Source organism: Glycine soja, chromosome 20, assembly GCF_004193775.1.
Source record: "Glycine soja cultivar W05 chromosome 20, ASM419377v2, whole genome shotgun sequence".
In the NCBI taxonomy this organism is placed as follows: Eukaryota; Viridiplantae; Streptophyta; class Magnoliopsida; order Fabales; family Fabaceae; genus Glycine; species Glycine soja.
The window spans coordinates 37,692,291-37,714,294 of record NC_041021.1 but is presented as its reverse complement, the minus strand read 5'-3'; the positions used below and the strand labels follow the sequence as shown (position 1 = coordinate 37,714,294).

Sequence of the window (22,004 nt, the reverse complement as noted above, 5' to 3'; positions counted from 1 at the left end):
TTTATAGGAGGATGGAGAGAAAATTTTAGGGAGAAGAAATCAAATTGTTGTTTTGTTTGTGTGTTTTCCAAAGAGGAGAGATAGAGATATATATATATATATATATAGGCATAGACCCCTTTATACAACAACAAACAAATTTGACGTTGAAAACTGACTTATAGATATCAAAACAAACTTAAACAACTTACATGTATCAAAACAAACGTAATAAATTGCATTGATCCATTAAAACAAAATCTTAGAAAGATAAAAACTCTAATTTTACATAATAGATTTAAAATAAATAATTTATTTTATAAAAACTGAATTAATATCATTAACATATTTTTATAAATTTTAAATTATAAAACAAATATTTAACAGAATATTGGTAAACCCTTCCTAGAGTTGCCCTTATCAGAAAAAAATTACTAAACGATGACCAGTGAGAGGGCATGCAAAAATTCCATCTAAATGATAATTCTCTTTAAAGGGCAAAACACACATATGAGTATATGACTATGCAATGCCTATACATTTATTTAATTTTCATAAACGAAAGGGGAAAAAATAGTTTTTATTGTGCAATGCCTATTGCCCAAACATTCCGCAAACACAGCATCACGACACTGTTGCAATCCCTTCCAAGATTCCAGCAATTACCAGCCAAGAAAATTGATGCAAACAGACAATGAAGTAATATAATTAAAAAGAGATTTAATTAGGTAAAATGATTACAAGTAATTTAAAGATTATGGGTAAGAGAGATCATGCGAAAGAATGAACGAGTAAAGAGATTTGGGAAGCGCAAGAGATACCTTGAAATAAGACACTTTCCTTGCAGGCTCAAATAGTAGTTCCTTTGAGACTTTCAGACACATCACCCAAAAGGAGAAACATCAATTTTGGTACTTCTTTTCACTACTTTTTCTTGGATTCTTCCAACTTATTATTAATTGAATTCGGAAAACATTTCCTCAAATTTAACGTTGGCGCCTGATTTGAAAACCTCCCTCTCACTCCATAATAATCTTGGTACGTGTCGCTTGTGTGTCGTGTAACAGTATATAATCAAGACTCAAGACAGATACAACCAGCTAACTAAACTAGGGTTCACAATTTGTTTTTGCCGAACCTTTTTCACCATCATTTTGGTCTTGTTTTTCTGCCAATACAAACAAACAAAAACTTGATTCTCTCTATTCCATGGCGCCCGGAAGGAAGAAGCGGCAAGGGAACACATCCATTATTCCTGTGGATGCAAACCCCACTCAGCAAAAAGCACAATCTTTGGATATTGATGCTGAGTGTGAGAGTGAGACCAAAAGAATGAAATTTGCTGAGGAAAATGGTGATGGGGCAGGGGGTTCTTCTTCTGTTGTGAAAAAGAAGCGTGGCAGAAAAAGTAAAAAGGAGAAGCAGGACACGGAAAAGATGTTAGAGAGCAATTTGTCGGAGAAGAAAGATACTCAAGGCGAATACCACGGTGAAAATTGTGGAGTAGGAGGGTGTTCTTCTGTTCAAGAAAGTGCGAAAAAGAAACGTGGAAGAAAGAGTAAAAAGGAGAAGGAGGACATGGAAAAGAAGAAGATGGTAGAGGAGAAAGATGCTCAAAACGAAAACCATGGTGAAAATGGTGGAGTAGGAGGTTCTTCTTGTGTTGTAGATAGTGTGCCAAAGAAGCGTGGCAGAAAAAGTAAGAAGGAGAAGGAAGACGTGGAAAAGAAGATGTTAGAGGAGAAAGATGCTCAAAACGAAAACCATGGTGAAAATGGTGGAGTAGGAGGTTCTTCTTCTGTTGTAGAAGCTGTGGTAAAGAAGCGAGGTAGAAAGAGTAAAAAGGAGAAGGAAGACATGGAAAAGAAGATGTTAGAGGAGAAAGATGCTCAAAACGAAAACCATGGTGAAAATGGTGGAGTAGGAGGTTCTTCTTCTGTTGTAGATGGTGTGCCAAAGAAGCGTGGCAGAAAAAGTAAGAAGGAGAAGGAAGACATGGAAAAAAAGATGTTAGAGGGAAATTTGCTGGAGAAGAAAGATGTTCAAGACGTTAACCATGCCGAAAATGGTGGGGTACCTGATATGAGGCGTGGAAGTAAAAGAAAGATGCTTAAGGAAGATGATGGTGAGTTTGAAATGCCTGTGGATTCTTCAGGAAGTAGCATTCAGAAACAATATAGTCTTAGGGCCCCTAGAGTCAATATAGAAGAGGCAATGCCAAAAATCAACAAGAGAGATCCTAAGGTGACATGATTTACTGTTCAACAAAAAACATGATTGTTTGTTTGAGTTTGGCTTTACTAGGAACATCGTTTAGCTTATATTTGAGGTCATGTTTCTGTTTCTGAATCAGCAGTGGATTGAAGAGGAGTCCTTAATGTGTCATCAATGTCAGAGAAATGATAAAGGCAGGGTTGTGAGGTGCACACGTTGTAAGAGGAAAAGATTTTGTGTACTCTGTATAGAAAATTGGTATAACTTAGCATCTCTTTCATTTTCTCTCTCTTCTTTCTATGTCAGTTATAATATCTTGGTATTTTATGTCTTGTTCGGATGGGTAAGATCTATATGAGGTTTCTCTCTGTGTCCCCACTGCATTGGCTGCTACCAATCTGGAGGCGTCTCAACATATTCTTTGTGCTGTAAGATTTTAAACAGATAATCGGAAATAATAATTGAAACAGCAAGTCCATGTAGGAATGCAATGTTCAGTTGTTTACCCATGCTTTTAATAATTTGTATGGGGAGTTTCTAGAAATTACACACGCTAAATTTTATATGCTACTATTTATTATGTTAGGGAGAAAAGTCTTAGTTTGTTCAAACAATTGCAAGATCAATACCCTGAAAAGTTTTTGCAAAAATTGCAAGCTTTGGTTTTGAACGATGATAACTTGACCGTGTTATCAATCCTTGATGTTTTTTCTGTGTCTTGTTAAGGTATCCTCATTTGAAAGAGGATTATATTGCTGAGGCATGCCCTGTGTGCCGTGGTAATTGCAACTGCAAAGCATGCTTGAGATCCAATCAACTTATTAAAGTTAGTTCTTTCCTCCTTCTAGATTGGGTTTTCCTGTGTTTTCTGTATTATATATTTGATTGTTACTGTTTGGTTTACTGTAGAAAATGAAGAAAAAAGAAGAAACCAATGAAAATGAGAAGATTGAACTCTCTATGCATTTGTTGCAAGTACTTCTTCCGTATTTAAGGCTGTTGGATGAAGAACAGATGATTGAGAATGAGACAGAAGCCAAGATACGGGGTATTTTTTATCCTTTAGGACTCTTGATTGAGGTTATTAATATGTGAATTGACGTTTCTCTGTAAAGAGATGAATTTGATGCTGAAGCAAAACTAGATTTGATTGGTGCCTGTTTGTTACAACACACATTATGCTACCACAACTAAACCATTGTTTTGAAGTGATGCCATGACTGTTTTATTATAATTGATAAGCTTTGACCTTTTGAATTGCCTGACTGTTACAACTTACAAGTTGCAACCCATTTCTTATAGTTGTTCCCCCTCTTATTATGTTGTTTGTTTTGTGAATGTTTCTTGGTTTGGTTCCTTAGAATTAATTCTCTCTCTCTCTCTCTCAATCTTGGATCACTTATCTACTTTGAACTATTTTTCTTGTATGCACTGGGACAGCATAACTTATGCTTGTATCTCATGCTTCAGTCTGAGTTCAGTACAAGTTCCATATCTTTTTCATTTTATAATTTGCTTTTGGGATGTGCACTACAGGGCTCTCAGTCTCAGAGCTAAATGTAGCACAGGCAAATTTTGATAAAGATGAGCGTGTGTACTGGTTGGGATGTTTCTCACTTTTTTTTTTGTTTTCCCCCCCAGTTATCCTGGTATCTTTAGTTGTTAACTTAACGCTCTCTCTTGTAGTGACAACTGCAAAACGTCAATATTTGATTACCACAGAAGCTGTACAAAATGCTCTTTCGACCTTTGTCTCATCTGTTGTCGCGAGCTTCGAACTGGCCAGCTTGTAGGTGGTGCAGATCCAATTATGTTGGAGTTTGTCTGTCAAGGTCGTGATTACCTGCATGGTGAGGAAAATATAAGTGTAAAACAAAATGAACCAAATGCTGTTGAACAAAATGAACCAAATGCTGTTGAACGAAATGAACCAAATGCTGTTGCTGAGACTGTAGTTCGTGAGTGGTCAAGATCTGGGTGGCATGCAGAAAGTAATGGTAGCATTCCTTGTCCAAAAGTCAATGATGAATGTAACCATGGTTTTCTTGAACTGAGAAGCATATTAGGTCAACATTTTATCACTGATTTAGTGCATAAAGCAAACGAACTAGCACAAGCATACAAGCTTCAAGATGTAGTTAAGACCCCTGACAACTTCTGTTCGTGTTTGAGGCTTGATAGAAACACAGATGTTAGATATAATAATATGAGGAAGGTTGCTTCTCGTGCAGATTCCAGGGACAACTATTTATACTGTCCTAGGGCTGTAGATCTACAGGATGAGGATTTAAGGCATTTTCAGTGGCATTGGGAAAAGGGGGAGCCTGTCATTGTCAGCAACGTGCTTGCAAAAACATCTGGTTTAAGCTGGGAACCACTTGTCATGTGGCGTGCATTCCGTCAGATGACTAAGACCAAGCATGAACAACATTTGGATGTGAAGGCAATTGATTGCTTAGATTGGTGCGAGGTTTGTTTAATTTCTCAATCTTGAACTTTGAGGGATTTTTGCACAAATTCCATTGCTCACATTCATTCTTGTGAAGCTTATGTTTAGATTGTTTAATGTTGGTACTTATTTTAACTGGAACCACTGTTCTTGAAAATGGCAAATAGAGAATAATTTAATTTTAGCGATTTTATGTTGTTGAATTTCCTACATGTTTCCTGAATTTGGTAACTGCATCTTCTGGATTTAGAGTTGTTTCAGTGCATTTAATATTTCCAATTATTGAATTCCATATAGTTGTCAGAATTGAATGTCCAAGAAATATTTTGGTAAGTACTGAAAAATTACAATTTTTGGCTGGATAGTTCCACTATGAGAAACAATATGCAGATGTTCTGCTGTCTGGGTCATAAAGAGATACCAGTCCAAGGAGGAACGCTTGTCCAACAGAACACACTTTAGGCCCTTGTTGCTTGCTTTGTGCTCTCTCCCACCTTTTTCTAGAAAATGGGTACTGTATGAGCTGTTATCATCATCATATTCATCTTCTGAGTCCTAGGTTTTTCTCCCTATCATATCGTATCATCTTAAAAATTTATCTCAATTTCTTCTGTTTGTTGGCCCTGCCCCTTTTTGCTGTTCTTGCTTTTCCTACCCAGATCCTTTCTTGTTGTCTTTGCACTCTGGTTTTCTATTGGTATGTTTGTCTTCTTCTTAGGCTTAGTTACAGCATCTAGCTTATGTTGGGTAAAATGTACATTTTAGGTTTCTTGCTGATATTGGAAATATTATTTTCAAATTGTATTTATTCTGTTTTTCTGTTTTGTAATCAGACTAGAGTAAAACATGTTGCTTTATTTTATTGATTCATGATTCTTTACTGTTTTTACTTGACATGTCTGCTATTCTGTTGCTGCTGATTTCAGCAATTTTTTTATTTGAGTTGTTGGTTAAATGCAGGGAGAAATTAATATCCACCAATTCTTTACTGGGTATACAAAAGTTCGTGAGGATTGGCATAGTTGGCCTCAAATATTGAAATTAAAAGATTGGCCTCCTTCTAATTTATTTGAGGAACGCTTGCCTCGACATTGTGCAGAGTTCATATCTTCCTTGCCCTTCAAGGAATATACTGATCCTCTCAAAGGTTCTCTTAACTTAGCTGTGAAGTTGCCAACAGATTGTCTAAAACCAGACATGGGGCCAAAGACGTATATTGCTTACGGATTTCATCAGGAGCTCGGGCGTGGTGATTCAGTGACTAAGCTCCATTGTGATATGTCTGATGCAGTATGCTCTATTCTTTTCTCTTTCCTGGCCTGTTATTTTCAAATAGAGATTCATATTGGAAGGTGCATTGTTTGTAGGATGTATAAATTGTTGCATTTGATAAGCCATTTTATTTTGCAGTTCGGTTTCTTATCAGCAGATTGTTGCTTAAATTCCATGTCATGGTTATTCTGTTCTGTGCATTGTCTTCAGTCCATAAACTCCTACTTATTGGACAATTTGTTGCCCTGGTTGTTTTAATGATTGATTGATTATTAGAAAAAGTAATCTTGTTATGATTGGTGGGATCATTACATTAGTATCTTTAAGAACTTGAAATGAATGGTGCATTTGGATTAGAGAAAGCTGCAATTAGTGTATACTTATGCCTGTTTCATAGCTTTTCCTGATCAAATATTTGTTAAGTGTTTTGTTTTAATTGCTGTATGTGGCCCTGAGTGCATGCATCTTAATGAAGAAATTGAAGTATCTTCTTTTTTTTTTCCTTTTCTTTTAATAATTTGTCTGTTTTAGGTAAATGTGTTGACTCATATTGCTGAAGTGAAATTGGAACCAAAGCATCTCATTGCCATTGAGAAGTTGAAACAAAAGCACTTTGAACAAGACAAAAGGGAGCTACTTGGTGATGATCAAAATAGAGAAACTAGTGTTGACATGCTTAATAATTTGTCTTCTACTATAAATGCTTTGGACAAGCAAAATAGTGTCCAAGTCATGGAACACAAAGGCAAATTATATGATAGGAAAGAAGTTGATCAGTTCCATCAACCCTCTGGTGGTAATGAGATTGCCATTGCTAATGAGGATGGTCTTTCATGTGAATCAGAGCATAAAGAGGTTGACAAAGTAAAAATAAAGCAAGAAAGTGATATGTTGTCTGGGGGGGATGGTTCAGAAGGTGCTCTCTGGGATATTTTTCGGAGGCAGGATGTACCTAAATTGCAGGAATATCAGAGGAAGCATTTCAGAGAGTTCAGGCATCTCCATTGCTGTCCTTTAAAGCAGGTAATTTAATATTGGATATTCCTTGTCAACTTGAGTCATTAATAAAGCATGGTTCCTACCAAATAGTTTGAGTGCTAGGTTATATTTATAATATTTGGAGATTTTCACACTTATAACATTGGCATTCTTCCATTGCCTTTACTTTCTTCTGATAAAAGTTTCATTAGATATACATGTCACTAGGGATTGGGTGAAGGATAAAGCTGCTATTAAGTAGTTGTGAATAGTTATTTTGAAGATGAGATTAAGTGGTTTTTGTTACTGTGTCCATTCTTTAAACGCAAGCAGCGAAAAACATTATGGTGTTATTACCAGTCCAAAATGCTAATTAATTTTTCAAATAAATGTTTTATGTAATTGGCTTTGACAATTTTGAAGTTTTGATTTGGCAGACAATAATAGATAAACCGTTGGTCTGAGAGTACCTCACTCATTAGACTTTATTTTTTCTTAAATGGGGCATCTCCTTTGGTAATGTAGGTTATTCACCCCATCCATGACCAGACCTTCTATCTGACTGTGGAGCATAAGAGGAAGCTTAAGGAGGAGTATGGTTAGTAACACATAATTTGCATATTTTGAATGGGGGTAGGGGTTTGAATTCTGTCTCTGCATTGACAGTTACATATTTTCTTGTAGGAATTGAGCCCTGGACTTTTATTCAGAAGGTAGGAGATGCTGTTTTTGTTCCAGCTGGTTGTCCTCACCAAGTCAGAAATCTGAAGGTAAAATGATCATACATGATGAATTTGTTTCATCTTTATTGTAGGTATGATGTGTCCTTGTTTGCCTAGAAGTGTTTAAAATGCCAAGTATTTTATGATTTTAGATGTGGTTCTGACATACTATAATATAATAGTATCTTAGCTGAGTTAGCTCGCTTCCTTAAATTAAGCCTAGGTCCTTCATTAGCAAAGCAAGCCTATGAAGGAAGTGAAACCTGCTGATTCATTTAAGTTTTTGGCTCAAGTTTTTTTTTCTTCTGATACATTTAAGTTTGGTTACTTTTGTGTTGTATTTTTTTTTTATATATACATTCATTACATTGACACCATGGAGATTTGAATCTATGATTTCTCACAAATTACTCTGCTCCCAAGCCAGTTTACTTTTTGTGGCTTGATTGATTTTATTTAAAGTAATATTTAAAATGTTCTCCATGAAAATCCATGATATATGTCTTTGTTTTCCAGTCATGTATTAAGGTTGCATTGGATTTTGTCTCTCCGGAAAATGTTGGGGAGTGCTTTCGTTTGACAGAGGAATTTCGCACACTTCCAATAAACCACATGTCTTGTGAGGACAAATTGGAGGTATGCCAAACTACTTTTCTTGATTTGATTCTGCCACTTATTTGCTTCTCCATTCTTTTGAGATGTAACATCTCGTTTTTTTGTTAGCCTTTGATGGGCTAAGTTGTTTTAGGAAATTTTGTTCTTTCTCTCTCTATATGGTTTGTTAGCTACAGTGTTATATGTATGGTTTGATAGACCTGAAAGAGGAAATTAGGTCTCAGTGTATTGTTATTGGTGTTTTCAAGGAGGAAACTCCTTGCTAGGGGGAATGCCTGTGTTTGTTAATGTTTGTACTGAAATCTAGTCTTAAATTTTGTTTTTAATACATCAGTAGATCTTTGAACTATTTGAAATTTTTTAATTATGCCCCTAAACTAAAAAATTGTAATGAGTCCTTGCTCTTCTACAAGTTTTGTATTTAGCTCCCTGTAGTGAGTAAAACCACTACAAATTGTTGTTTTTCTGTTGGATTCAAGCTGCCATAAATATACTCAGGGGACTTGATTACAAAAATCATAGAAGATCAAGGCCCTAATTACATTTTTTTTAATTTAGAGATCTAATTAAAAATTTCCAAAAATTTCAGGGACTTACTAATGTATTAAAAAGTTATTTCTGTAATTATTCTGAATTCACTATGTTTATTTCTTGAGTTCAACAATTTTGTTTGACTTGTTGGGTGCCATCGAGAAGGATGAACTCAAAGTGGAAAAAGTGTAGGCGCATGTTGAGGAGATGAATGTTGAGATGCAGAGATCCATTTCTAACCATAAGATGCAAAATATTGGAGATGCTATCCCAAATAGTTGCAAAGATTTGGCTAAGCAAGTTCTAACCATGTTAGAACTAGTCAACAACATAATCAAACATCAAACTTTGATGCTCATTCATCCAGTCTTAAGATTGGGATTCAGATGTATTTACGATAATGAAGACAGTGCAAAAAGTGAATTGCCTTGTTTGGATGGGGTAAATCTGATAGGATGGCTGGCCTGGGCTTAAAAGTTTTCTGAAATTAAAAAGGTTAAACTAGAAGGGAAGGTGTCCGTGTCCTTCATTTGTATTGGAAGGACTGGTGTATGTTAGGTTACGTACTTGAGGACGAGACTATTGGAGATGGCATGCGAGGTATTCTAAGTAGAATTATTAAAGAGGGTTTTTAGTAGCGGAATAGAAAATCCTTATGAACAATAACAACCATGCATCAAATAAAATTTTTGGACAAGTTTGTGTAACAATTTGAAATGTTATTGTCTATTGACTGACATCCCGGAAGATTTGGCTTTGAAGTTTTTATGAATGATTTGAGTGATGTGATCACAAAAAAAATCCACAATATTGGTCCCTTGGGGGGGGGGGGGGTAGTATGATGTTGAGTTAAGGAAAAAATTAAATTGGGAGATGGTTTTGCATGAGAACATTGGGTTGGGTCTGATTGCTTGCCTTTTTGTTTACTCCCTCCTGGCTCTATTATAAGAAAAAAAAAACTAATTTCACACTAATTAAGAAAATTAGTTAATATCATTTAATTTTGTTAATCCCACTTAGAAATTAAGTTTCCTTCTCAATTTATCCTTCTTTGGAACTTGATATATTAAGAATAAAAGAGTCATTGGAAACAAAATCTCAATTAAATGAAGGGTATTTTGTAGATGGTCTTATTAAGTATAGTAACATTAGTTGAAATTTCCTTATATTTGAGACCAAAATTTATGGATTTTTTGTTTCTTATATTTGAGATAAGAGGGAGTATAACTTATATTTGAATCCTAATCAAGCATGTAAATCGCATTCTGTATGTTAAGTGTGAAACCAAAGTAGAAATTAGTGGTGACAAAAGGTTTTTTTTTTTTTTTTTTTTTTTTTTTTTTTTTTTTTTTTTTTTTTTTTTTTTTTTTTTTTTTTTTTTTTTTTTTTTTTTTTTTTTTTTTTTTTTTTTTTTTTTTTTTTTTTTTTTTTTTTTTTTTTTTTTTTTTTTTTTTTTTTTTTTTTTTTTTTGGTGACAAACGGATTGGACCTGTGTGTAAGTATTTTGTTGCATGCTCATTGTGTTTGTTGTTCATGTTATTAACATGATATTCACCTATTAAAAATAAGTTATAATTGCTAGATTCTACCATGCTGAAATCTCCTATAATCTTATAATTGAAAATGATTTGATTTTGTCTATTTAAGAACAAAACGTCTCAGTGCAGCAAGCTTTTGTCCAAAGGATCTTTTGATCTTTGACATGATATCAGAGCTTCAACTCTGAACTGTAGTCAATTCTTGTGCAATTATGTTCTTGCTCTTGGTTGTGTTTTTTGGATCCTATGGATTCTTGTTTTTCTTCAAAAGTGATATTTACTAAAGGAAAAGAATTATGGAGCAACATTGATGGGAGGGATCCAACACCAAATGACATGGAGCAATTAGCTAAGTGGAAAATTGAAGATGCCCTAGTCATGAGCTGAATAATAATTTGAGATCACACAACTACCTATGGACTGAATACTGACATTATTGTTGTTGGTGTCCCTGCAGAGTCTCTCTTTGCTATCAAAAAGGTCCATGCAACCAACAAAAGAGACCAATTCTTCATGAAATTGCAATTTGAATTTGGGGCTATTTAATTTAGTCTCTAACAAACTGTGTTCTTGTGATTTTGTATTATATATGCTGGAAAAAACAGGTTTTTCTTCTAAGTGGGTTCTCTTGGGATTTTGTATTATATATGCTGGAAAAAACAGGTTTTTGTTCTAAGTGGGTTAAATGGATTGAGGGCTGTTTGAAGTCAGCGTCTATCTCAATTTTGGTGAACGGAAGTCCTACGGAGGAATTTCTCCCCAAAAGGGGTCTTAGACAAGGTGATCCATTGGCACCTTTCTTGTTCAATGTCGTGGCTGAAGGCTTCAATGGGTTGATGAGGAGGGCTGAGGAAGAGAATATTTACAAGAGTTTCAAAGTTGGTACCAATAATGTGAATATTAGCATCCTACAGTATGCTGATGATACAATCTTTTTTGGGGAGGCAATCACGGAAAATCTAATGGCAGTTAAAACTATCCTTAGATCGTTTGAACTTGCTTCAGGATTAAAAATAAATTTTGCAAATAGTAGCTTTGGTGCTTTTGGTCAATCACAGCAATGGAAGCAACAGGCAGCCACCTTTTTACATTGCGGATTGCTGACGTTCCCATTAGTTTACCTGGGTAGACCATTAGGGGCAAATCCAAGGAGAGGTCGGATGTGGGATCCCATCATCCACAAGTGTGAGAGAAAGCTGGCAAAGTGGCAACAGAAACACATTTCAATGGGGGGGAGAGTGACATTAATCAAATCTGTGCTAACATCCATTCCTCTATATTTTTTCTCTTTTTTCAGGGCACCTAAATTAGTGGTGGATAAATTGGTGAGACTGCAGCGAAGGTTTCTTTGGGGAGGAGGGCTTGACCAAAATAAGATCGCATGGATTAGGTGGGACACGGTGACTTCATCCAAGGAAAATGGAGGTCTGGACATCAAGGATATCACCAATTTTAACATAGCATTGCTTGGTAAATGGAGGTGGGGTCTGATGCAAAACAAAGGAGAACTTTGGGCTAGAGTAGTGCAATCTAAGTATGGTGGCTGACAGGGTATGTTGGCAGCAGATAGACCAGGTTTAGAATCAGTTTGGTGGAGAGACTTGAAGAAGGCCCTCATTCATTCCCCTCAGAGTTAGATTATTAATAGTGGTATGCGGTGGAAGGTGGGCTGTGGGGATCAAACTAAATTTTGGGAGGATAAGTGGGTATGTGGGGAGATGTCTCTGGCGGAAAAATTCCCCAGATTGTGTTCAATTTCCTTACAGCAGCAGAGTTTCATCCAACAGATGGGAAGCTACAAAGACAACGGGTGGGAGTGGAATTTTATTTGGAGAAGGCCATGTTTTGATAATGAAATTGATTCAGTAGGTGTCTTCCTCAATGAGATTCAGGATATGACCTTTCCACATCATGGACCTGATGTGTGGGAATGGACTGCTAATCCTATAGGTCATTACACAACAGACAGTGCTTACAAGGTACTGATGGAAGGAGCAGCAGCAGGAACTCAGGAGGACTGTTTTGTCAAATTATGAAGCATAAAGGTTCCAAACAAAATAGCAATTTTTGTTTGGAGACTTATTAGGGATAGACTTCCGACAAGACACAAGTTGCAGCGAAGGCAAGTGCAGGTTGCTGACATGTCATGCCCATTCTGCAGAGTCAAAGAGGAGAACGCAGGACATCTATTTTTCCATTGTACAAAAATTCAGCCTCTATGGTGGGAAGCTATGTCATGGATAAATCTAAAAGGAGCTGCTCCCCTCACCCCAAAAATGAATTTCAATCAACATATGGGACTTCAAGCTGATGGTGTTAGGAGCAATAGGTGGCAGTGCTGGTGGATGGCCCTAACCTGGTCCATTTGGAAGACTAGGAATAGCATAGTGTTCTCTAATGCGTCTTTCGATGCAAACAAATTGTTTGAAGATGCAGTTTTCATTCTTTGGACCTGGCTTAGGAATTATGAGAAAGGCTTCACAGAACATTTTAATCACTGGTCCAGCAATATTAGACAAACTTTTCTGTACCAGTAGAGGTTTCAATTTTAGCTACTAGTTTTGTATTTCTTTGGTTTCTATAGAGTGGTTCCTTCTCAGATTATTTTGTCTGATTATGGAACCATTACCATGGTTACCCCCTTCTGTATTTCAGTACCTCTGGTACTCTTTATATATATATAATACATTATCTTTGCTGATAAAAAAAAAAAACTGTGTTCTTGTATGCTCTCTGGACATTTGTTTGTAGGGTGTTTTTAAGAAGAGCAACACATGGTCACTCTAGCAACAATGAAACATAAAGTTAACAATAATATTCTTGGTGATGTGGCTTATGTTGTGCAAGGTCAAACCGAGCAAGGATATGTACTAAGCAATGCTATAACTAAAAAGAGTTTGGTCCTATTGCAAAAGATAGTCCATAGAAGTTTTGCAACTATTGCAAGCAGCAACAACATCTCATATCAACTTGCCCTATTGGGTCAAAGAAGTAAGGAACTGCCATACTTCTAATGATGCTCCTATTTCTACCTCAACACTTGTCCCAATCTCAAGTCCTACAAACACAAATGCTCTCACTCCTAAAAGGGTACAACAAATGATACTCTTAGCGGTTATCACTTTTTGCTTTTGAACATCTCAAGGTAATTCTAATTTCATAACTAAACCTTGGTACATTTATTCAGAAGTTTCAAATCACATGACCAATACTATTACATCCCATTTGACCAATGTAAGATGATATGAAGGTCACCAGAAAATTCAAATAGCAAATTGAAAATCTCTACCTATTAGGGCTACTGATGATATATCTATTTTTTTTACTGATATTTTTGTCTCTTCGATCTTGTTTGGGGAAAAAAAAAGTTGTTTGCAAAATAAATTGTGTTGGGGACAAATGGAGTGCTTGTAATAACTGGTTATATAAAATTTAACCTTAATCATAATTAACTAGTTTATATAATAACTGGTTAATTAAAAATGGTTATAAAAATTAACCACATAGACTAGTGGTTATTATAACCAAACCATAATTGTTATGGAAAAACTATTAAATAACTGGTTATATACCTTAAAATAATAATTGATTTTGACCTTTAAAAAAGTTTTAACTTTTACATTATTTTTAATTATACATGAAACAATTATTAATGCATAAAATCAATTTTAAAAATATAATAAGTATAATAAAAAAATATATTTTTTAACTGATTATATATCCATAACCAGTCATAATCAATTGTATAACAATTTTTTTATAACTGATTCTGGTTTGATTATAATAACCACTTTATATATTGGTTATTAATTAGTTATGGGTGGGCTATTCAAATAACCTAACCATGAACATCCCTGACAACTAGTTTTCATGCATTTGAAGACTAATAGCTTATGATTGTTTCCTAACAACTTTTTTTTTCCTTTCAGCTGTTTTCATACTCTTATTATGTAAAAGCTGGTTTTTATTTTGTATGCATCCAAACGAAATTTTGGTCTCCATAAATCTTATTTTTGTTGGTCAATTGGTAGTGTCAAGTATTCTCATGATGGTTGTGTTGTTTAGGATTGTTGTCAGTATTGATGCAATGATATATTCATAAAACTTATAGTAAATTGAAATTATGGAAACTAATTCTAAAGGATATTGCAAGATATTTTCATATATTCTAACAAGGATCAAGTGCATTGGAAGATATTGAATCATCTTATCGGGAAAGATGCCCCAAAATCCAGACAGTACTTTTGGTGCATGGGATGAAGCAGTTGTAGTATTGATGTTGTGGCTGTGGAATTCCATGGTGCCGGAGGTGAGCGATGCTTGCATGTTCATGAAGACCGCCAAAGATGTGTGGGAGAACTGTAAACAAAACTATTCCAAGGTTTGTGATGCTGCTCAAATTTATGAAATTGAGATGAAGATCGCCATTACGAAACAAGGAGACCGATCTGTTAGTGAGTGTGCACAGACTCTGCAAAATCTTTGGCTGGAGTTAGATCATTATGAACAATTTGAAGCAAAATGCACAGAAGATGCTAGTTTACTCAAACGTTACAAAGAGAAGGACAGAATCTATAAGTTCTTGATAGGGATAAATAGTGAGTTTGATCTTGTCAGAATTTAGGTGCTAGGAAAGGAGTTATCCTCACTCAATGAAACCATGGATGCCTTCAGAGCAAAAGAAGCACTTAGGGGGGTGATGATGGAGCCTCAATCCACTGAAAGTTCTGCCTTAATTGCACAAAAGGAAAAGAAGATTGATCAATGGTAGACCAGTCAACCTAGAGGTGTAGCCCCCAAGATGGAGATCGACAAAGGAGAGAACAAGGATTCTCTATGGTGTACCTTTTGTAAGAAGCCAAGACACACCCAAGACAAATGCTAGAAACTTCATGGTAAGCCTCCAAATCAGAACCAAAATTGGACCACCAAAGGTACTCAACAAGGAGAACCAGCACAAGCCCACCTGGGTCAGTAAGGTGTTACAGCGGGCAGTTCTTCCAGACCCCTTATAGATTACAATGCAGAAGAAATTAAAAAATTGAGGGAATTCCTAGAGACTTTAGTCAAACCCATAAACATAGGTAGTTCTTCCTTGGCATTCTCAGGTACTTCCTAAGCCTATGCTTTTAGTGTTCTACAATTTATTGCACAAGGGACATGTGTTAATTTTGGAGCAGTGGATCACTTGACCCATTCCTCTACTGAATTTATCTCTTATAGACCTTGTCCCAGCAATAAAAAAATTGTAATTGCAGATGACACATTTATTACAATTGTTGGAAAGGGACACATTCTCCTAAGTTAGAATTTAATTTTGAGAGATGTTTTACATGTGTCCAAATTATCTGCCAAACTACTTTTTATTCATAAACTTACAATGGATTTACAATGTTTAGTGACATTTTCTGTCACACTTTGCAAATTTCAGGATCAGGGAACAGGAAAGATGATTGGACTTGTTAGGGAGCAAAATGGGCTCTACCTTCTTGAGGAAGCTCGTGGGATATGTAGTACTAAGATTCAACTTCCATTGTCTTTGATGTCAGAGTCACTTCCTTCCCACAATAAAGACATCTGGTTGTGTCACTATCATTTAGGTCACCCTTCATTTAATACTCTAAAAATTGTTTCCTAGCTTGTTTTAAGGACTAGACATTGGAGTATTCCATTGTGATGATTTTGAATTTGCAAAACACAAACATGTTAGCTTTCCTATAAGTAATAAAAGAATGTTAGTTCCTTTTTTCCTTGGTACATAGTGATGTTTGGGGTCCATCCAACATTCAAAATATATCTGGGGTTGGCTGGTTTGTCATTTTTATTGATGATTGTACTCGGGTATCTATGGTGTATCTCTTGAAGTAGAAAAGCAAAGTCAGTCAACTATTCCAACTTTGTTTTCAGATGATAAAAAATCAGTTTGGGACAGCCATTAAACGATTCCGTTCTGATAATGCCAAGATTATTTTAACCAAACATTGTCTTCTTCAATGAACATGGAATTGTTCATGAATCATCGCGTGTCCACACCCCACAACAAAATGGGGTGGCTGAATGGTAAATTGGGCATCTCCTAGCTGTTACCCGCGCATCTTTATTCCACACAAACGTTCCAAAATAGTATTGGGGGAGACTGTCCTTACTGTTGCCTACTTGGTTAATCGTTTACCCTCTCAGACTCTTCAAAACAGCAGCCCCATTCATCTGTTCTCCAAGTTTTACCCACACTTTAAAACTTCAAATGACCTTGTTCTTAAAATCTTTGGGTGTGTGTCCTTTGTCCACGTTCATTCTCCTTATCGAGGAAAGCTTGATTCTCGAGCTATCAAATGCATATTTGTTGGTTACTCTCCTACCCAAAAGGGATACAAGTGTTATCATCCTGCCACAAAAAAGGTCTTTGTGTCTATTGATGTCACTTTTGTTGAAATTGAATGTTTCTTTTCCCAACCTTATCTTTAGGGGGAGAACTCATGCATGGAAGATAAGGATGATCTGTTCAAGAATCTTTCATTCATCTTCTCAAGTGAATCCAATATACTTGAGTCAAGTACTATATACATTTCTTCCAATTCTATACACACTTCCCCTGCCCTTGCTTTGAGTCCAAAGACAACTGAAACACAGACTCCAAGTACTGCCTGTCCACTACAAGTTTACACACGAAGGGTAAAACCTATTATCCAACTTGTGCAAGATTCTGAACTAATACCTAAAATTGAAACTAATGAGATTGTCTTGAAAGAGCATAATATACTCCTTGAAACTGAAACTGATGGTATTCTTTTTGGAGGAGTAGAATATGCCCACTAATGCTGAGGATTTTCTGATTGCAATGAGGGAGTTAGAACATGTACACCGAGACCAAGGCATGCATTGTCTCACTTCATGTCCTATGATAAACTATCTAGCAATCATAGAAGTTTTCTTACTCATTTAAACACTATCACTATCCCAAAAATTGCTAATGAAGCACTGGATAGCAAAGAGTGGAGAGAAGCTATGAAAGTTGAAATGGATGCACCAGAGAAAAATGAAACTTGGGAGTTGGTAGAACTTCCTAAAGAAAAGAAACTTGTTGGTTGTAAGTGGGTATTCACTGTTAAATATAAGGTAAATGGGACACTAGAAAGGTATAAGACAAGGTTAGTAGCTAATGGGTATACTCAAATATATGGGATTGACTACCTTGAGACTTTTTCTCCTGCTGCAAAAATGAACACCATTAGAATATTGTTATCTCTAGCAGCTAACTATGGATGGAGTTTGCAGCAATTTGATGTCAATTTTTTTTTCCTACATGGCAACCTTGAAGAAATTTACATGGAGGTCCCACCTGGGTTTAACTTTGAGAAAGGAAAGGTTTGTAAGCTAAGGAAGACTCTCTATGGATTGAAACATTTCCTTAGGGCCTAGTTTGGCAGGTTTGCTATAGTGATGAAGGCAATGAGGTATAAACAAAGTCAAGGAGATCACACTTTGTTCATTAAGCATTCAACTTCAAGGGGAGTTACTACACTAATTGTCTATGTGGATGATATACTTGTAACAGGGAATGACTAAGCAAAAATAGACATCCTAAAAGGGTGTTTCATAAGAGAGTTTGAGATTAAAGAGACAGACAGATTAAAATACTTTCTTGGCCTTAAGGAGGCACATTCTCGTCATGGTATTTTCATCTCTCAAGAGAAATATGTGTTGGATTTATTATCTAAAATTGGTAAATTGGGATGCAAACCAGTAGAAACTCATATTGAGCAAAATCACATACTAAGTGAATATGTTGAAGATGTAACCGTGGACAGAGATTCCTACCAAAAATTGGTTGGAAAATTAATCTATTTGTCTCATACCAGGTCAGACATAGCTTATGCAGTGGGAGTGGTAAGTCAGTTCATGCATAATCCCAAAGAAAATCATCTTAGAGTTGTTTATCGCATTTTGTAGTACTTGAAAGGTACTCCTGAAAAGGGAATTTTATTTAAAAAAGGGGAGGAAATGACTTTGGAAGCCTATACAGATGCTGACTACACTGAATCTATAGATGACAGAAGATCCACTTCCGGATATTGAAATTTTCTTGGAGGAAACTTAGTAACTTGGAGGAGCAAAAAACAAAATGTTGTTGCAAGGTCAAGTGCAAAAGCAGAATTTCAGGCTATGGCCATAGGAATTTGTGAGCTCCTATGGCTGAAAATAATTATAGATGACCTAAAGATAGAGTGGAATGGGCCTATGAAGCTATACTGTGATAATAAGTCAGCAATAAACATTGCACATAATCTAATGCAACATGATAGGACCAAGCATGTTGAAGTAGACAAACACTTCATAAAGGAAAAGTTGGATAATGGGACAATTTGTACACCATTTGTATCAACAAGAAATCAGCTAGCAAATGTTCTAACAAAAGGATTAAGTGGCTCTACATTTCAATCTATTGTTAGGAAGTTGGGAAGGATAACATCCATTCACCAACTTGAGGGGGAGTGTCAGAATTCCACTGTAAATTTTATTTCCTTTTATAGATAGGATTTAAATCCCATAATTAGGAGATTTGATTAGCTGCATATTTTGTATTTATGACCAGGAATCATTGACCCTTAATTATAGGAATTGACAGTGGGTACAATGATGAGCATTAGTTTAGGAGTTTTCTTTTTTAGATTATCTTGTATTCTATTTAAGAGCACATGCTCTTCTATCAATAAGATTAGAAAATTATGCTTTCACAACATACATCGTTTCTTGAGTTGTGATGTGGTAGTAATAGTTCTTTGCGATGACATGGTTCAGCTTGGGAAGATGGAAAAGTTAAGGGAGAACCAAATCAAAGGAGACCATGGCAACAAGGAACTGTTTGAAGGGATTTTGTGGATTTCGGCACATGCATTCTCTTGGATGAATGGATTTAACCTGAAGAAGGAAAGAAGAGGAGAAAGAAAAAACGAAGGGTGAAGTGGGAAAGAAAGGGCAAAAACTCAAAAGGATAAAAAAAAAAAAGAGAAAATCTCAACCATCAATTAAAAAAAGAGACCTAATGGTTGAAAACTCTTTCTCACAGTAGGATACTTGTTTTAATGTTGTATGCTAACCTTCGTCTAATACTATGTTTGTCCAAATCCAAAAGTGTTGTCTGTTGAATTGAACTTAGTTGTTTACACCTGTAGATTGACAAGCGCTACTGTCAACTACTAGGACATTGAACAATTCACTCTGGTAATTATGATATATCCCCGATCCTTTATACAAGAAACAAATAACTAATTCGTCAAGACCAAAAAAATAATTAAGTTAAATTTAATTAATAATGTCATGAATTTTAGTTTTATTTCAAAAATGCCCTTTTAATGAATTAGTTCAAGTAATGGTTACATTAATGATACTACACGTCCATCAATAGTGTAACTTGTATTACTAATAGACCTATAAATGCATGAGAAATGAGTGGGTCCCTTATTAATAGATTTCACAAAAAATGAATGGTATAAAATAAAGATAAATGTTAATCAATATTCTTAGATCACTAGTTAAAGAGTTTAATGTGGAAATATTTTTTATTGGAAGATGAAACTTTTCATTGTCCATAATTTTTTTTTGCTCTTCTATAATTTTCACATTAAATGTTTTTCCCTTTTGGTTCTTTAACCAGTGCCGACACTGGTTAGCAAGATTCTAAAATAAAAATAGCAATTAATGCATCTCAAAATGAGTCTATGTTTCTTATAATGAGGACCAAAAAGGAGTACTCATTTGTTTCTTATAAAAAGGAGTGGAGGGAGTATATTTAAAAAATGATGTGATAAAGTTAATTTGTTGGGTAAGATTTGCATTTCATAAATGGGCGGGTGCATAATGTCGGAAGTACTCAAACACATGGTCAATGGTAAATGCATAAACTGTCTTCTGCCCACTTAAAACTGTGTTTTACTACTGGCCAAATACTTTCCTGCAAAGCTCTAATAACTGGGTTTGTTGAACCCGTTTTGATCCTTAAAAAATGTAAGTATTCTGTTTGGTACTGTCAACTTTAGCTTTCATGTTGGTCTTTCAAATTCAATGTCCTTTTGACGTCATATTGTTCTGAAGGACTGTTTAGGGCAGCGGAAATCAGTTTTTACACTTTGACTTTAATGCCTGTGGCTAGGAGAGACCAAATTGTGAGCTATTTTCTATGGCTTATGATTGGTGTAGTTCCTGCTTATTAAATGTGGTTCTGAGAAGTAACAAACTTGATGCGTTCTAGAATTAATTTATTGAAATAGTAAGACCTAAACATGGCACTGCAAACAGTTGTATTATGTTTGCGTGTCAACAGTCTTGTTCTGTGATTTTATGTAGCCTTTCCCTCTTGATTGCTGTTTCTGAAACAGGTGAAGAAGATGACAATATATGCTATGCAAGACGTGATTGAAAAATTGGAGGAAGCAAGGTTAGTAATTGCAAACTTCAAGCCCTTTGGGAATGAACTGTGTTACTTGCATTTGCTGAATACGTTGTTTACTTTGTAGTTTTTTTTTTTTTTGAAGAGGAAAAAGACAACCAAATCGTTGTTTACTTTGTAGTAAAGGCGTTGTTAGATTTTGTCTTATGTACTGTGCTCATTTTGATTATGCTCTTTAGGGTTTTGATTCAATTATCATTTGTGAAATTGATGATTGTTATTCAATTTACAGGTCCGGGAAAACCAAGGTTTCAGAGTAAATATTATCTGTAACAGATCATAGCCAATTGGAATTGTAAATTTTTTGAGCAATTAGCTTATTTCAGGTGTGATGATGTTGGGTTCTATGTATTGTGACTGTAAGAATGGTTCTATATTTTTGTTTTGCAACCACACCTGGAAGGGTATACATGTAATTGCCACGTAGTTTACTTTTTTTGAGCTTCTGAATAGAGGTGTTGACAATCGAATTAAACCAAGCATAAAATTGAAAATTGTAGAAAAATCAAGTTATTGATTTTGTTTGGTTTTTTTATTTTTCAAATTATGCGTTTTGATTTAGTTTGTTGTTTGAATGTTTATTATTTAAGTATTATTCAACTTTGAAAATAATTATTATTTTATTCTAAGTTTGATTGTTAAATTTTTTTATTGTCCATTTATATTGTTATCGTTGAACTATTTAAATTTTGTCCAATTAATAACATTTTTTTTAGTACTTACAAATTTTTCCAACGGCCAAAATTACACCAAATCTTACTGTGAATACCTTACTTTTACTTTTGAATGTGTAGATGATGATAATCTAAGTTGGCCCTGTTGGCATTATGTAGCATAATTTCGGGACTACTAATTTTATATCATATCCTTTCTTTTTGCCTAGCAATATTCCTCTCAAGGAGTATATAAACAGTACCGTTGACTCTTGGTCAGGTGAAAGGATATGTATATGTTTGATTGTGTTTTAATTTTTTTCAAAGCTATTTTGTAAAATATTTTTTAGAAAATTTGACATTAAGAGATTGGGTTGGGTTGAGTAATTAGGTAATGGGTTCAATAGTTATTTGGGAGAGTGAGAGTCCATAGCCTTTTTAATCTAGGGTTATTCGTCTTGTATCACACCACCTCAATATCTTTTACACCCAATAATTGAAATGAAAATTTTAAATTATTCTTTAGTTAAAACTCAAATACATCGATTTCTTGTCACACACTATTGTGATTGTCACTCTGGGGTTTCCTCCTTGTTACGTCATAAG

At 35.2% G+C, this 22,004-nt stretch overlaps 1 protein-coding gene across 8 annotated transcripts; it reads left to right on the top strand.

Moving 5' to 3' along the window:
• The first annotated feature begins 780 nt into the window (after positions 1-780).
• On the top strand, positions 781-21,232 carry LOC114403732 (lysine-specific demethylase JMJ25-like). 8 transcript variants are annotated; one of them, XM_028366855.1, is made up of 15 exons: positions 781-890; positions 1,047-2,223; positions 2,333-2,451; positions 2,920-3,019; positions 3,103-3,241; positions 3,730-3,793; positions 3,880-4,663; positions 5,603-5,932; positions 6,446-6,937; positions 7,418-7,490; positions 7,577-7,662; positions 8,131-8,250; positions 15,730-15,898; positions 20,675-20,733; positions 20,978-21,232. In XM_028366855.1, the coding sequence occupies exons 2-14, from the start codon at positions 1,189-1,191 to the stop codon at positions 20,713-20,715; spliced, it is 3,552 nt and encodes a 1,183-aa protein (XP_028222656.1). In that variant the 5' UTR covers positions 781-890; positions 1,047-1,188; the 3' UTR covers positions 20,716-20,733; positions 20,978-21,232. The 8 variants fall into 8 exon arrangements, 7 of the variants coding, with proteins under 7 accessions (XP_028222656.1, XP_028222662.1, XP_028222655.1 ...); XM_028366854.1 differs by lacking the exon at positions 781-890 and having other exon boundaries at positions 891-2,223; XR_003664692.1 differs by lacking the exons at positions 781-890; positions 15,730-15,898 and adding an exon at positions 13,146-13,443 and having other exon boundaries at positions 894-2,223.
• The last annotated feature ends 772 nt before the right edge of the window (positions 21,233-22,004 follow it).